The sequence below is a fragment of the Etheostoma cragini genome, chromosome 7 (genome assembly GCF_013103735.1).
Source record: "Etheostoma cragini isolate CJK2018 chromosome 7, CSU_Ecrag_1.0, whole genome shotgun sequence".
NCBI classification, from domain to species: Eukaryota; Metazoa; Chordata; class Actinopteri; order Perciformes; family Percidae; genus Etheostoma; species Etheostoma cragini.
Window position 1 is genome coordinate 7871495 of NC_048413.1, and position 17116 is coordinate 7888610.

General features: G+C 39.1%; 2 protein-coding genes across 4 annotated transcripts; one reads left to right on the forward strand and one right to left on the reverse strand.

Annotated features, from left to right (window-relative positions):
- Positions 1-934: 934 nt before the first annotated feature.
- LOC117948010 (uncharacterized protein At5g50100, chloroplastic-like) lies at positions 935-2979 on the reverse strand. Its single transcript, XM_034877436.1, has 3 exons — positions 2444-2979; positions 1383-1571; positions 935-1236 (listed from the first exon to the last, which is right to left on the reverse strand). The coding sequence occupies exons 1-3, from the start codon at positions 2600-2602 to the stop codon at positions 1042-1044; spliced, it is 543 nt and encodes a 180-aa protein (XP_034733327.1). The 5' UTR covers positions 2603-2979; the 3' UTR covers positions 935-1041.
- Positions 2980-3451: 472 nt separating this feature from the next.
- Positions 3452-7003, forward strand: LOC117948117 (monocarboxylate transporter 2-like). 3 transcript variants are annotated; one of them, XM_034877595.1, is made up of 6 exons: positions 3452-3620; positions 3734-3964; positions 4140-4283; positions 5438-6295; positions 6410-6664; positions 6714-7003. In XM_034877595.1, the coding sequence occupies exons 2-5, from the start codon at positions 3748-3750 to the stop codon at positions 6628-6630; spliced, it is 1440 nt and encodes a 479-aa protein (XP_034733486.1). In that variant the 5' UTR covers positions 3452-3620; positions 3734-3747; the 3' UTR covers positions 6631-6664; positions 6714-7003. The 3 variants fall into 3 exon arrangements, with proteins under 3 accessions (XP_034733486.1, XP_034733487.1, XP_034733485.1); XM_034877596.1 differs by having other exon boundaries at positions 5438-5533; positions 6197-6295; positions 6410-7003; XM_034877594.1 differs by having other exon boundaries at positions 6410-7003.
- Positions 7004-17116: the final 10113 nt, after the last annotated feature.

The window sequence follows — 17116 nt, forward strand, 5'->3', positions numbered from 1 at the left end:
TTGATGAAACACACAGGCTCCTGTGGTATTAAAAACCGTTGTGTCTGTTCCTCTCTACCAGCACACAGCCATTACTTACAAGGTGCAATTCACATTACAAATTACAAAGTTTTGCATCAGTTTGGTTTTTGAGTTTCCTTTACTGTGAGATACACCAAGTATTGATACCACCCATCATTTCTGCTTAAAATATTTTACAAGTTAACTTTAAATAAACAGGTCAATCATGATCTGGCAAATAATCATACAACACAAATCTGAGTAACATGGGTTAACCATTTTAAGACTTAAAGTGACATCTAGTGGCAGCTTCCTGGCAGTTTGGTTCTCTGTCTGCTTTGAATGAACCTTAATCTGAGACACTGCAACAGGAAATCAACTGCACTTTGCTTCAGTGATTTTCTCTGTTCTGTATATTAATCATAATATGACAGTCTTGTATATATAAACCATTTCTCTTTTTTTGCAGTAAGGCATTTTACTTTTTCTTCCCAGTGATGTTTTTATAATTAGGAGTTACAGAGATGCAGATGATGAGAATAAAAGAATAAGTTATTGCTACAAATATAGAAAATTCCTGCTGAAATGGCGTTATTAGTCAGACATTTTATTTTTAATAAAATGTATTTGGATGTCAATATTTCAAAAAAAGACACTTAACATTATATACATTTTTTTATTTAGGCCATTTCCAGTAAGTTAGTTTTTTTTCCCCCTTCTTTTTTTTCATGTTTATCTTGCAATAGAAACATCTCTATTGCGGTCATAATTTTCAGATATTTTGTAGTAGAATATTTTATCACTTCCATTGAAGATATTTAATGTAATGACAGTCTAGATCTAGTAAAACTTCTGCAGCAAGTTATAGCTTCACAGCCTACAGATTTAAATCAGGCAGCAAATATTTTCATCAAGGTAAGAACAGGTAATCTTCCCAGCCAGATTCCTAATAAACTCATGGTTAAGCGGGATAAACCATCCAGTTCTTCTTCCCGTTAAATTAGTTTATGAAACATACTTCATTTTCTCTGTGGTCACGAGTCAATGCGTTTTCTTTTCACAGCGTCCTGTTCTGCACTCCTCCCCTCGTCCAGTCCACTTTAAGCGATTCCTGGCAAAGATGGCATAGGACTGGTCCATGAATGGTCTTACAGGTGACCACATCATGAAGCGACCCAACCAGCCAAGGCCCACTGCACTGTACATCACTGCAAATGCTGGGATCCCACGGTAAACCTGCCAATGCAAACGGGGGTCAGCCGACGGGCACAATAATAAGACTAATACTACTACATTAAGGCTTATCTGCAAAAATCTAAAAAATGGTAACTTGACATCCAGAATATTACAGTCCTAGTAAAGCCCGTGGAATGTATGTTTACCTCATCTTTCTCATCAATTACATGCATTTCCTCCATTGCCATCTCGTAGCTGACAGTCTTGTATTTCTCTGCATTGTAGTCTGGCAGGGAGATATCAATAAAATATACTTTCCCAGGCCGATTTCTCTGCAGATACTGGAGGAACCGGATCTCTGTCACGCATATGGGACAAAGCCCATCATACAGCACCTGAAACAGAGCAGGGAATAGATTCTTAAAATTGTCATTGTGGGGTACATAACTGACATCAGCACATTGATTTAAGGTAGACTAGTTCTGCCAACTGTCCCAAGGTTTTGTGGTCAGTTGCAACATCTGACATCTTCCATTCAAATAAATGTCAAGGATATGTCATATGTACTCATAATAAAGTATCGGTTATAAGCACACAAATCTAAGATTACAAACCAAATTGTTTTATAGACATAATTTGGTTTGTCTTGGGCAAATACTCTCAGAGTAACAACATAAATTGTCTCTTAATATCACACAGGATACATTCAAAAGCAACATTATATTAATCATTACTGGATAGTGGAACACAATGGCTCGTGTTTCTCAATCTAACACAAATTAGAATAGTATTCTACTTGTGTTGTCTTTGATAAGATTGTTCCTAGGCTACACCATCTGATAGGATTGATGCTGTGGTGTCTAATTACAGGAAGTGTATGAGATCAAAGTAGACATACATTTTGTCAGTGTGTTTCTTATAGATGGTTGCAATTATTCTAACGTTAACTGGCTAACTGGTGATAACTTAAAGCATGCATGAAAGCAAACAACCTGAATATGCAACAGCTTACAGAGAAATACAGACCATTGGTAGACAGACCCTGACTAGACTGTGATTATAGGAAAAGGAAAAACCAAAGCTCCTGTAAACAAAGCCTTCAATGACGAATGGTTGTTTTCAAGTTTGCAGTGCCACTGCCAAACTGCCTACCAAAAGCAGCTGCAGTTGAGTCATTAAGTCGTTAATAAACTCAATTGGCTATGGTAAATTCTAACAATGTAGCTATGTGTCGACTGTAGTAACCTAACCACAGAGAGACTCTTACCTTGACACCTGCCGGCTCAGAGCTAAAGGTCCGATGCTGATGCCTGCTGCAGAGGGCAGGTGCCACACTTTTTGCGGTCGTTGAGTTTACACAACTGGGACATTTTGTCAAACCCGACAACAACAATGCTCTCACTTGCGAAAACATTTGCAAATACATTGAACCCACCACAGCGGTAAACGTGCTGACTGAATAGGCAACAAACTAGCTCCACCGAAGACGTTAAATTTCCTTCTTCCCAGTTGGCTACCTGACTCTGTCGTAACGTAGGCAAACATTAGCTAGCTAGCTAATTAGTTACCAGCCAGCAATGCATGTGTTACACAAGCGGTTGAGTAACGGCTTGTCACGCGCTAATGGTGTTCAAATTAAACGCTCGACAGAAACACCTCAAGCATTATATATCATCCTTACATTCGACTAGCTGGAGAATGAAAGTTAAATTCATATAATTTGTAAATAGCACAAGCCACAGCTGCCCCGCACCTCGGGAAAGCTGAAGGAGGCGTGGTGATTGGGTGAATCACGTGTAGTGGATGCTTCTGCAAGAGGTCCCACTCTGCTGCATTTTTCAATCCCAATGTCAGTGGAACAAAGTTTTAATTCCACCCTTAATTGAAAGATAGCCTGTTTCTCACTTTGATTTGTCTTTTGGAGTTAGATGAGACCTTTTGGAGATAGATGAGACAAACGAGCATCTGTAAGTTTATTGGCTAGTAATATTCAGCATGTCCTCGTACATTATTAGTTTGGGATTTCCAACAGAGTGCTTTTCATACTCCTTTCTTAATAGCCAAAACAAAATACTCGGGGTTCCTGGCTATATTAAAATCTAAATTGGTATATCCTGTAACGTCTAATGAAATTCCAGCAGCTCAATTTAAAATGGATAAAACATCTTTTGTTGTGATTATTCAACAACCTAAGGTCCCACAAGGCATTGACGGAACATCTGTGGCTGAGACTCAAGGGATCATGTTATTGTTGAATGTTAACAAAATAAATTTGGTCTCCGGGAGGGTTGTTGCTTTTTCCGTGTATGGTCACTGGTATTTGTGATGCAAGCACACGTGATGAGATCAAAGGCCTTAAAGCAGGGTCTTTCTGAGGCAGCCACAGTCTGGTACAACAACAGGGTTTATAGTCTGGCCAACACGGTTTCAAGGATTGTGCAAAGGTGAGCTCTTATGAATGTTGTTGTAGGGTTTGCATCATGTTCATTACCAGAGCTTTTAAAATGTGCAGTTGTTTGTACTCTGTTCACTTCTTTTACCTGTTCCCACTATCCAGTCAGTGGATTGATCATGGCCCCTGCAACAACAACCAAACTAGGCTACACACCACCAGATGGAGGCTGGGGCTGGGCTGTCGTCTTTGGCGCTTTCATCTCCATAGGATTCTCCTATGCCTTTCCCAAGTCCCTCACCATCTACTTTAAGGAGATTCAAGAATATTTCTTTGTTTCCTACAGTGAGATTGCCTGGCTGTCCTCAGTCATGCTCGCTTCTATGTATGCAGGAGGTCAGTGGACATCTTACATAATCTAAATGTGACAAAAAATCTTGTTTCCCCAAAAGAATTTTGACTAAGAAAAGTTAATCCATCATACATTTTGTAAACAAAACAGAGATGACCTCAGTAAACGTTTAGTGAAAGATGGCATTCAGAAAGTGAGATATTTCTCTTCTCCGTGCAGGACCTGTGAGCAGTTTACTTGTCAACCGTTATGGCAGCAGACCTGTGGTCATGGTCGGTGGGATCATGGTTAGCACTGGCATGATACTTGCTTCTTTTGGCAAGACCATTATGCATCTGTATCTTTGCGTTGGAGTAATCGGAGGTAAGTGATACATATATATACATACAGTAGCTAGAGTTAATTTGGTTTTTCAGCAATTTCACTAGTAAGGTGTCTGCTTTCTGTTGCCTGGTTATTGCCAGCTTATACAGCTAGAAAGACTTTTTGAATATCAAGCACAGTCCACTAGTGTCTTGTACCTTAACTTGGGCAATTCTGTGAAATGTGTACATGTGTACTCAAATCACAATGGAATATCCATGCCTTGTTAACTATCGGAGCAATACGCAGACTTGGGTAAGACCTTGTTTTTGAAAATGACTCAATAAATCAGATGTATTTTGAAAATCCCCACATGCCTCCATGCAGGCTACGCCAGACCCCATGCTAATACAAGTGAGTAAACAAACCTCTTCGACTTTAAACTTTAGCCTAATCTATAATCCAGTTGAGATGGTCGGTGCTGGACAGGAAGGAACTGTGGCAAAGGGCCTGATTTTATTTATAATATTAAGAAGTACTCAAACATTGTGAACATAACATTCAATAAATTTGCAATGTTGCTTGCTCTGGAGGAAACTACTGGAACGGTTGGGTCCCTGTAAATTCTGGAGTGTGGTCTATATGTATAGTGTCTTGAGATAACTCTTCTTATGAATTGATACTATAAATAAAATTGAATTGAATTAAATTCAGAATGAATACTAAGGGTTGCAACTTCCAATTATTTTTATTACTGATTAATCTGAAGATAAGGTTATTGATTTATCAATTAATGTCAGAATATAGAGAAACAAGTCTATCGCAGTTTCCTTAAAGTCATGGCACCATCTTCAAATATTGATGTTTTTGTACATTTTTGAAACGTTTAATCAGCAAATGATTGCAAAAAATTATCAAATAAATACAGTGAATTTTTATTGCAAAAAATGCTATCCTAAGTCAAAGTCAAGGAAATGGTTTTATTGTTTAGTTTTATAATGTAGCTTGTAATTAAATCAAAATCAGCATTCCTCTCTGAACAACGTGAAAGTTACCAAACCTTTTTTGTTTTTATGCTAATGATGAAGAAGTTGTCCACATGGCTCAATGTTTCCTTATGTCTTTAAATTTCATTTTTAAATGAGACATCAGCATCATGATCACAAATTCTATTTGTTATGCTATGTTAATGAGTCATTTTATTGTTTGATCAGGTTTAGGCCTGGCCTTCAACCTACAGCCGGCCCTGACGATCATAGGTACCTACTTCCAGGTCAGAAGGCCGCTGGCTAACGGGCTCGCCATGACAGGTAGTCCGGTTGTTCTGTTCACTCTGGCTCCTCTCAATCAGTTTCTGTTTGATTCTTTTGGCTGGAGAGGGAGCTTCCTCATCCTGGGATCCATTGTTTTGAACTGCTGTGTAGCTGGCGCTTTGATGAGACCAGTCAACAAAAATGCCCAATCAAAGACTGATCCATCAGAATGCAACGGGACAGCTGCTGAGGAAGCTACTACAGGAGACACCGGTGCGCAGTCAGCTAACCTTCTGACTAAAGAAAACCAAGAAGAGAGCGGGAGTCAGGGTTGTGTGCACAAAATCATAGATCCCGCACTTTTCAAACACCGGGGCTTCCTCATTTATCTCATTGGTAATGTGGTCATGTTCTTTGGGTTTTTTGCGCCTGTGGTCTTTCTGGCTCCGTATGCCAAGCATCAAGGGATTGATGAATATTCAGCAGCTTTCTTGCTCTCTATTTTTGCTTTGGTGGATATGTTTATCAGACCAGCCACTGGCTTTATTGGCAACACCAAGTGGATTCGGCCACGGATCCAATACTTTTTTAGTTTTGCAGTTTCATACAATGGTGTGTGCCACCTTATATGCCCATTGTTACCTGGATATGTGGGTCTGGTTGTTTATGCAGTCTTCTTTGGTTTGGCGTTTGGAATGCTTTCTGCACTGCTTTTTGAAGTTCTGATGGACCTTGTGGGAGCTCATCGCTTCTCCAGTGCAGTTGGACTTGTCACCATTATCGAGTGTGGGCCGGTGCTCCTTGGACCTCCACTTTCAGGTTTGTAAACTTTGGGTACAAAGGCTTTTATTTATTTTTTCAGATTTTAAACATAAACAAAATGTAGGAATTTCTAAAATGATGACCAATAAAAGTGTGCATCTACTCTTTCAGGAGCTCTGGTTGATATTTTCGGGGACTACAAATACATGTACTACGCGTGTGGAGTGTTTATGCTGGTGCCTGGTATATTTTTCTTCATCATGCATTACTTCAACTACAAGAAACTTGACGAGGAGCGGAGGCAGACTATGGCTTTGGAGATGAGGACTTGTGATGAGGCAGTTCAACTTAAAATGAGCCAGGATGGTGAAACAGCAGAAACAAATGGATGAACATTCTGGATGAATTTTAGTTAATGTAGACCAGTTTTCCAAATTTTTACAGTTCCGTACCTCTTCCAACTTTCAGCCTCAAGCTACATAGCCACACACTCTTATATGAATTATTTATGTTAGCGTACCCTCTACTTCACATCTTGTTCCCTTGGGGGAACATGTACCCAAGTTTGGGAACCAATGATATAGACAGATGACACTGCATAGGCTTTTTACAGCAGTACATTCAGTGGATGTATGTGTATGCAATTATTTTCTACTTTGGATGAGATTGTTTGAGTCTTTGAACCTTTTCTACACAGATCAAGATTTAGTGTTTTAATGGTTATTTTATATATGTTGTTATTACATCATGTGCCTACTGTAACTCTAGAGGCCCTTTCACACCAACCCGATAATCGGCCCTTGGACAGTCTGGCGAGGTTGGTGACTTAAGTCTGTTTGGTTATGTTCCGTGCCTTCGTTCATTGCAGGGGCCGGCAGCTTTCATTTTGGCCGACCGGACATGCTCGGTCGGAAGGCGGGCACTGCCGGCAGTTAGACTCAAGTGACCAATCTTATCGGTGGAGAGCTAACCCAGAAACGAGGAGCGGGATGAGTGTGACTAGAATCTCTCAAAATCTGACAAAAATCTTTCAAACTGACCTTTGTTGTTCTGAAATGAAGACAGATTAAGCAAATGCATGGCCTATTTTAGTAAATTTGAAGAAGTAAGAATTCTGAACAGGCCGCCGTGAGAGTCTGGCTTTGAATTTCTGGAGAAACCAGACCCACGTGATGCGTTTGTCCAATCACTTCAGTGTGTTCTGAGGCACTTTTTTGGCCAATTCTGGGAGGCTGTGAGTCCGACTGGCCATTGTGCCAACGGTCAACCGTCGGGGTAGTGTGTCAGGGCCATTATTGGCCTTTGATCATAAATCTTCAAGAACTGCTGCAGCTCTTTTGAATGCAATTGTTGTAATGGCTCAATAAAAAAATATGGTACCTCTTTGTTTCTTTAATGGATGAATAAAAAGTAAATTTCCTGGGAGACTGATATAAAATAACTAGTCAACCCCACAGCAGTCATGCCACTACCACTTGTGTCATCTTCCTACCACTAGATGGCACTGGACACTACCAAGTGCAACGCATCTCTCCTATTAAACCTCAAATAAAGCACAAGCAGCTTCATTGGTGCCGTGGTTCTTTACAGCATTGCTTTCCAACGTCTGGGTTGTGACCCTCCCATGGGCTGGCAGATATTATATATGGGTCGCCAAGGGCGCAGCAATTCAAATATGAGAAAATTAAATGTCTGTTGTAAAGTCTTCACACTATCTCTCTTAAATACCTTCCCTGAAATCCCCTCCTGCCGCCCATAACTTTATCTCCCACTTTTAGATTAGATAAATACAGTTTTAGTACCCTGTGAATCTGTACAAGATGTTTCACAGGGACATCACTTTAACACAGTTTTAAAAATTCAAAATTAGTTCACGGAAATGTGTTAGGAAACCTATGTGCATTTAATAATAATTGTGTATTTGGGGGTAAAGAACTGAAATGTTTTACTTAACCTCACTGACATAAAGTATTGTGTAACACTGGCACATTTATCATAGTGTAGCGTTTAGGAAAAGAACAATGCCATTAGCAGAAAAGTGTGCCTATACATACATTTTTATCATGTCCCTGCAAGGTGCATATTGACTTCCTTTTTCAGATGGACGAATACTGGAAAAAAAATCTGAGGGAATCAATACGTTTCTTTGTGACCTTAGAGAACAGTATCTGAAAATCTGAAAAAAAACATCCAAGTCCATGGCTTATGGGTGGATGGTGTTCTCTTTGGATGCTGGTTTAATTTCAATCAACATAATATTACTGTTGTGTTATTTATCCAAAGTTGTTATTTCGATCCATTGTTAGACACAACAAGTTCTAGTTTTATCATGAAACTATCACAAATGTATTTTTAGTTGTAAAAAATCACGTGCATATGCAGTGGGGGAGGAAGTAACATTACCACATTGTAAAAATGCTCCATTACAACTAAAAGTCCTGCATTAAATATGTAACTGAAGTTGTGTTAGCATTACAATGTACCTAAAGTATCAGAAGTATTCATAAAGCATATTTCAGAGAAATGGCTCCCTAATATATATATCTACAAAAATACGTTTGCATATATAAATGTATTTACATACAGTGTACATATATACACAGCATATGCTATGTATAAACACAGTATGTATACTAATATACTGTATACATACTGTGTTTATATATAGCATATAGATGGATAGATGGATAGATAGATGGATAGACAGATAGATAGATATACTGTATATATGGCACTGTAATGGCATATATATATATACATACATACATATGCTATTACAGAGTACATCATTATTATATTATTAATGTGCAAGTGGCCATTCACTGTTGGTTGAGTTGAAGATAATTCTTAACTATTTCAAAGCGCTGCAACTAATTACTATTTTTTTATATAAAATTATATACAAATTATTAAAAACCAGAAACACATATTGACATGTAAGTGTAAAAATAGGAAATTTTTAGGAAAATACAAGCTTTTCGCAACCAGACCATATTTTAGTGTGAGCCAATAACATCACCCAAATTGGGTCAGTTTTGTCCCAGATGTTTTGTATGTACAAGGAACCATGAATACAATGTGTTTTAAAGATATAAATTATTATGCAAATATGCGACAAATTTGTAATCTATTCCGATGGAAAATAGCAATTGAGTGGACACAAAGGGAGAGTGCAGACCTCCAATTAGTGGCAGTTCCCATAAACACTGTATCATCTCTTCACTGAACAGCTTGAGCATAATCACCGTGGCTAACTGTGGCTGATGTCAGTAAATCTGACTTTAATCGGGACCAAGACGATTAAATCCAGGCCGCTCTGCATCCAATCCCTGTGATGCGACCATGCTGAGCCATGTTTTAACCATGCTGCAAGTTTGAGCAGTTGAACGCCAAAGTCTGTTTCAGCCACACGGTCGGGATGTCTGTGAAGACGGGATTGATACTGTTTATTTAATCCACCATGTTTGTTAATAATCTCTGCTAATCTTCTTTACCCACAGCAGCAGAACTAATCTGTCTTCACAATGTTTGCACTCGGAGGGAAGGCTACGGCATGTGAATACCAGAGACTTAAGAGTGTATTCATCAGCCGTGTGGACAGAGTTATTGATGACACATCGCTGGTCTAAAGTACATATCGATAGAAAGGGCAGCTAACTCGCATACATAGAACGTGTTGACGGAGGAGCTGTTGCCTTGTAAGTCTATCCAAGGAGCTCTCAAGGACTCAATCGCACCTTCCACGGAGATAAGAGACACCATGTCCTGCAGTGAGCCTTAACTAACTGTCAGCCATGATGAAATCCAAGATTTACTGTGATGATTTGATGAAACAAGGCACAGAGTACCCTTTTCTTGAAATCAATAATCTTTACAAACAGCTACCATAACATCCACCTTTTTATTTATGTGGCATAAAATCCTCTTCCCTCAAGAATGTTTCTGTCTCGAGCTTAAGCAGTCAACATTTGAAAAGGGAAAAACAGAGGAAGTACTTGAGGATATGTATTTCACTTTTGCTTCAGTCTATAACGACGTTTCATTTCAGGGATCGTTCAGGTGCCGCCGGAAATTCAGCCGGATGTCCCTACTTTTGGCTGAATGTCCGTCACCTTTTGCTTTCTTTGTGTTGGTATTCTAAACTCTAGTGGATTTACGAGGACCATGGTGAAGTAGTCCTCAGACCTCTGCAGAGTAAATCCAGACAGCTGGCTGGACTATCTGTCCAATCTGAGTTTTCTGTTGAACGACTAAAACAACTTTTGAATGTACACATGTTCCACCTAAACAACTTCTTCCTAAGGCTATTTTGCAGAAGCATTGTTTTCCCCATCCGGAGTTTAGCTCCACCCAAAACGATTGTGATTGGTTTAAAGAAATGCCAGAGCATGTTTTTCTCCGATCCCGGAGTGCTGTGTGGACTAGCCAGACCCTCCTTTGCCAGATGGCGGAGGAAGGTCTGGCAAAGCAACACTAACGCTCTAAAGACAGACCAGTGCACATAGACTGGCCCCCGGGACTTTACATAAAAACATGATAAGCTTTTCAAATACAAAAGAGTTGGAATTAAATATATACAGGATGTATTATTGTTGTGATTTTTCTGTTGATTGTTAAGCTTTTAAAATATAAAAAAAGCTTCCCAAAGTCCAAGGTTTCACACTGACATATTTTTCACATTTAAAGTTGATGGCAAACTTGCTAATTAACAGTTTTCATAGTTTATAATTTACACAGCAGTCGTTATGGAGCACCATTAACAATGTGTTTTGGTGCTGAGATGGTAGTCTACAGTTTGCTTTTAGAGCTTTCTAACTGAAAACAGCTGCCTGCTAAGGCCAAAAAACAACATTATCAGAGCGGTGAGAGAACCAAAGGAGTGAAGTTGCGGGCCGGACAGCTAAACAACAGGCTGAAAATTTCCCTAAAGCCGAGGAGAACTACAGATACCGGTGATAATAATCTGTAGGTTTATCACCACTATGTTACTTCCAGAGACCCCTTTCACATTGTCACACTGTTTTCATATTGTCATGTGATGCATTGTTATTATTAAATACAGATTATAGCTTCAAAATTACAATCTCAAAAGTCTCTGTGTCGTTCTCGTTGGGGCCACCTATGGCCACAGTAACTGCAGGTATGATTTTGGATCTCGGGTCCCAGGCATCGCCTCTTGGAATTTTTCCGGGTAATGTTGCCATACATTCCCAATTCACACACTGCAAACGTTGCAAGGTCTTTAATCACTGGGCCATAGGCTCAATCCCTTTTTTGGTACCTCATTTGGGGATAGATAGTAAATGGAAATGGAAATCTTTGAGAATATTACTTTAAGTGAAGGATGTGAATACATCTTTAACCATTTTTCTAGTGTTGGAAAAATGCCTAACCCAGACTAGAAAAGTGACTCTCAACAATCTTTAGAAGAATGTTTATGTGCTTACCAGGTTGAGACAGTTTGATATTACAGACACTCGGCCAGACAAACTGCGCTGTTGCTGCAGCTGGACATAAGGCATCCTTGTGGAATACAAATTGGACAAACAGGCCCTTATGAAGACGGCCATTTTTGAACTCAAACAAAAGAGGAACATAAACCCCTAAACTAATCAATCATGACTAATGCTTGTAAAAGAAATTGAGTCGCAAAGCAAAAGGACTTAATGAGATTATGTTACCCATAATTAACAATCTGTGAACACATTTCCCAAAACACTACGGCTTTTTTGTCCACCGTAGAGCCTAAGAATGTGTGAATTATCATCCAAACACACATTTACCCCACTTTTTGGAGTTGACAATGCAGAGCCCCTGACCAATATCCTTAATCTGCCACTCAAAATACATTTAGCCTTTGTGAGAACAAATGTGCGCCGCTGAAACACTGGCTGTGGAGACTCTCTGTTGCCTATTAGAACCATTGTTCCTTTTTATCTGGTGAACACAGACAACCACCAAAGCTTGCATGTCTGGGGACGATGGTGCTGTTGTGTGTATATTACAGCAAGAACGTAGTCTTGCATTGTCCTGTGGATTATAATCTATCTTTTGAATACCACACTGTATTACACTGACAACATAAACAAATTTGATTGAGAAACCAAAGGACTGGATGACATACACTACCCGCAAGCACTGTAGCATTTAGACATTCTGCACACACGCAGTCTCTAATGTAATCCACGGCATGTGGATGATAAACAGCACTTGGCTTGGATTGTCAGTCTATCAGGGCATCACACTTGAGTGAACAATTCAACCCAAGATAGCATTTTAAGATTTCATTTAATTCTTCAGTCTTGATTTGGAAAACAGTACTGAATCGAAGATCGTTCCCAATTCCCATCTGCAGACTCCTAAAATCGGCATTCCAGAGCCATGTCTTCGGGGATTGACACCCGGGCCTGTGCTGAGACTGAGAGCAAGACAGAGAGGCTGGGCATGGAAAAGGGAGAGGAGCAGAAATAATTATAAGAGTAACTGAGGCGTATCAGCTTGTCCTTGCCTCAAAATGAAAAGAAGGATGAGACATGATGGCAAAAATCAACTGCAAGCCTTTAAACAGTACCTGATTCACTCATACCATCTGTGGAATCACACTTGAGGAACCTTGTAATTCTGGGATTCTGTTACCATATTGTGTCATCTGCACTTTTCTGGCTAGAACCCAGCCAGAATAATTAAATGTATCATTACACTGAACTGGAATTGTTGATGAGGAGGTAGCACTGATGACGATAGCTCTCTCTGGGAATGTGCAATGTGGGAGGCATTAATGACTTATTTTGAGACCCAGACTTCACTATGTCGTTTTAGTCTCGCTCGTCTGAGCTGAAAAGGCGTATGAGCACACTGGCCTTTGTAACTGTGAATGAGTGCTACAGTAGCTGAAGTGACTCAATGTCATCAGGGGTTCTATGTGTTTCAAGGACAATCTCTCCTGAGTCTGAGGCTGACATGACGAGGTTATTGACTGTCGCAGCTGCCAAAAGTGTGTGATTAAATTCCAATTCTTTTTCCAAAGAGAAGTGGAGCCATTTAGAAATTGATGAACCATATGGACAAGGCAATAAATGTCTTTAAATTCAAACCTATATGGGTTCTCTCAGAAGGAAATGCCAACAGAAAGTGGATGCATTTGTGTGCGGCACACAATATAGATGAACACAAAGGTTGTTTTTTTTTAGATTTCATGAGCGACAGCTTTTTCAGGAGCTGTCAATAACTACACGGGTGGAAAGAAAGACATTTAAAACCTTTTTTTCTTGTTTGTAGGTTTCAGAAGTATTCCTTGTTCATTTTACAACGAACCCTCAAGGACTGGGACAATTAAACTACACTTACCAGACAAAGCAATGCTGTCCAACTTGGAGCACATTGATCTTGGGAGGACACTTTTGGAGAGTATTTAAAGTTTACCGTTTTACTTAGTAAAAATAAATACTTAGCCTTAAAGCCTAATTGAGACTGCAGGTGCATGTTTAATTCTTGGTGGAAAGGGATAATGTTGGTTCATGTCATCCGAAGATGCTATATTGTGCATGAATGCCATAATTATATCACACCTAACATGCCTTTTAAACAAGCTATTCACAGGCAAGCATAATGTAACCTTGTGGCAAACAGATCCTTATCTACATACAACCGTGTTTTCCCCACTGTAACGTACAGGAAAAAAATGAACTGGGGTGGAAAACAAACCCTGATCAAACATTCTTTCGCTGGTGGCAGGGTTGGATCAGTGGGTAGAGCAGGCACACACGTACTTCAATGTGTACGCTTTGACGCAGAGGTCCACGGTTTGAATCCAACTTGTGGCCCTTTCCTTAATGTCTTCCCCCTTTCTCACATACTGTAGCTGTCTTGTGAAAAACATTGAGGTGGAAAAGCCCCAAAAATTATCTTAAAAGAAAAAACAAGCATAAACTGAATGTATCCCACACAATTGTTCATGGCATGGCTCCTCCCCCACAATATTTAGGCAGTAAACACAAATCAGATTACAAGAGGAGACTGCGTTATTCCACTAAGAATAACTGCTCTCATCAACCCTCAATTAAAGCAGCACATTAATGGATTGTTGTACCATCAAGGAACTCCTCACTTACCGGTGCTTTACTAGGCTGTTAGGAATATGGCTTACAAGCCACCAAACCTGTGAACACATTATCTGATACACACTGCACAATTTGGGGACTGAATTGGCTTGTTGCGAGATTTGTTCTGCTGCTGTCCTATTGTTCATATCCTTTGCTTATGTCTGTTTTTGCGAAGCTGTTCTGTAAATTAAGCTTTTTTTGTAATAATTTGTTTTTGTTTTGTTGAACCATAATTTACTCTGCTTAATACCTGCATCTGTGTTTGTTTTACTGCAACTGCAATTTATTTTCCATCCATCATGGTTATTGTTTGAAACTTGTTTCTTGATTTTGTGCCGCCAACTTCACACCTGGCCCTGGACTGTGGATGAAAACACCTCCTTGCTAATTCATGGCATATTTACAGTAATGTTTGTGAATATCCACGTTCCCTGACAAATAAACTGAATAATAAATAAAGAAGCAGAGTAATAAGGATTTTCAAAATAATTCATGGGTGCATATAAGGGTGAAGTGTCTCTAGATTTTCTGCATGAGAAAAAATACATATTCTGTAACTAAATATATGTATTTAGTGGCAGCTCAACTGCAGTAATTTGGGTTTCTGGACATTTCTATTAGCGGTGAATATTGGAGATGATTGCTTTAGTCACTGCTTTAGGTGCTTTGGTTGATTTGTATAACTTACGATCATTAAGGACAGCACTTTTTGTATAAAGATGTATAAATCCCACCTCATTTCAACAATTCTATAGTTTGTGTTATGTTTCCCTTCTAATCAGACCTGGCAGTCCTGTCACGGCCAGGCAACATAAATATGATCAACTTTTTTAGTCAAATCATTAAGTATGTGTTGGTTCTGCAAAATGCTCCACTAAAGCCTAAAGTAAGAATTAGAAATTATTTCCTTTATTTCTCTCATGTGGAAAACTTACACTTCAAAGAATCATTTGACACAGATATTCAGAGATTTTAGCAAGCAGTTGCAGTAGTATCCATCTTTTTAATAGAGATGAGTTAGGAGCTAACGCAACAGAATGACAAACCACATAACTCACAGAGTGACTCCTGTGCAGCCAATCAGCCTTAATGTATTGTAATGTATTCCAAAGGTCGTTCAGTGGTAATGGATTGGTTGAGCTTCAGAAAGTGGGAAGCTAACAAACAAATTTGTTAAGTCTTTATCTTACTTCACTGTTGCAGCTTAGGATGCATCACAGTATATGAACAGCTTTAAAAAAATGCAGACATATTTTTACTATCAAAACAAGAAGAAAGCAAAGAACACAAGATCCAAGATACTAGTTATGGTGTGTAAAACTGATGTAAAGGTGTGTACAGCATGAAACCCAAATTAAAAACAAGGCCAACGTGATCAATACATAATATGACATGCAAGAAAACCAGAGATAGTTTAACATTAAAAACAAAAAGATTGTTTTTGCAGGTGAATTAAACCGCTTATGTAATACAATCAAATAAGCAAAATATACACAAAGACCAAATTAATTCCATCATCGCAGAGTGAAGAGCATGATTGAAAGTGCAGGCTGCATTATACAATACCATGTTTCAAAAAGCAGCCCTCTCAGCTGTCTAAATAGGATGATTGCTGCTGGTCTGAAGGGTCCTTCACTGAGAGGACTTTTGGAGGAAAGAGACAGAGAGAACCACACAGGTACCACATGTCGTGGGAGGTGCCAAATAAAACATCACTGATTGACTTGGCAGTGAGTTTGGCGTGTGTGTGTGTGTGTGTGTGTGTGTGTGTGTGTGTGTGTGTGTGTGTGCGTGTGTGTGTGTGTGTGTGTGTGTGTGTGTGTATGTCTAGTTGCACCTGTAGTGTATACATACAGCTACAATTTCTGTGCGTCCACATGTCTTAAGAAGGCTGATTCACTGACACTTTTGATAAAGGAAAATGAAAGACGTCGATCAAGGACATTTTTTTTTTCTTCTCTTTGAACATTGTTCACGGCCGGGTGAAGGACAGAGTCAAAGGAGGGCATCCTGTGTTGCAAAAGGCCAAACCTTCTTATATTAAGATCTAACTATCTCCCCATATTACTGCTAAGTCTATAGCTAAATAGCTTATAGTGACCATTTATCAGGACATAATATTTGAAGCAGTCTTCTGCAATCAATTAGTTGTTCTGGTTATTTTCATGTGATGTGTTACTTTTACGCAGCCCAAATACCCATTGGTAACCACATGATCACAAGGGGGTGCTTTAATGACCATCAGTTGTTTTTTATAGCCGGGTTCACCTGCATTATGTAAATGAGAAACCACTCTTGTCCCTCGTGTCTGATCCAGAGCTTCTTGCTGTGGATCAGCATGCTCATTACTGCCCACAGCCATTCCATTTGAAACCATTGTCTGAGGCTCATCAACCTTGATGTGAACCCAAGCGTCAAACTCATGTAAACTTGTTCATGACACTGACATTAATTTGATTTGCCAATTATTTTTTGCAAATGACAATTCTGCAGGGGAATCATTCTTTAAAGTTTGTTTGTGTGTGTGTGTGAGTGTGTGTGTGTGGGGGTGTGTGTGTGTGTGTGTGTTAAAGCATTCCTATGTTTGATGTTGCACTCATGATTGATTGCTAAAAAGGAAATATATATATATATATATATATACATACACATAGTATATATACATATATATGTATATTTATACAGCATCTCCAGTATATATAAATACATATATACATTTAAACACATGTATTTACACACATATACACATATATTAACACATGTATATGCTGTGTAT

Bases quoted from the DNA above. Each gene is read 5' to 3' on its own strand.
- LOC117948117 (XM_034877594.1), top strand. From the start codon at position 3,748: ATGGCCCCTGCAACAACAACCAAACTAGGCTACACACCACCAGATGGA. The intron at 4,284-5,437 runs GTAAGTGATACA...TTGTTTGATCAG, and splicing joins TTGCGTTGGAGTAATCGGAG to GTTTAGGCCTGGCCTTCAAC. The intron at 6,296-6,409 runs GTTTGTAAACTT...CTACTCTTTCAG, and splicing joins CCTTGGACCTCCACTTTCAG to GAGCTCTGGTTGATATTTTC.
- LOC117948010 (XM_034877436.1), bottom strand. From the start codon at position 2,602: ATGTATTTGCAAATGTTTTCGCAAGTGAGAGCATTGTTGTTGTCGGGT. The intron at 1,572-2,443 runs GTAAGAGTCTCT...GCTCTGTTTCAG, and splicing joins CTGAGCCGGCAGGTGTCAAG to GTGCTGTATGATGGGCTTTG. The intron at 1,237-1,382 runs GTAAACATACAT...TTGCATTGGCAG, and splicing joins TAATTGATGAGAAAGATGAG to GTTTACCGTGGGATCCCAGC.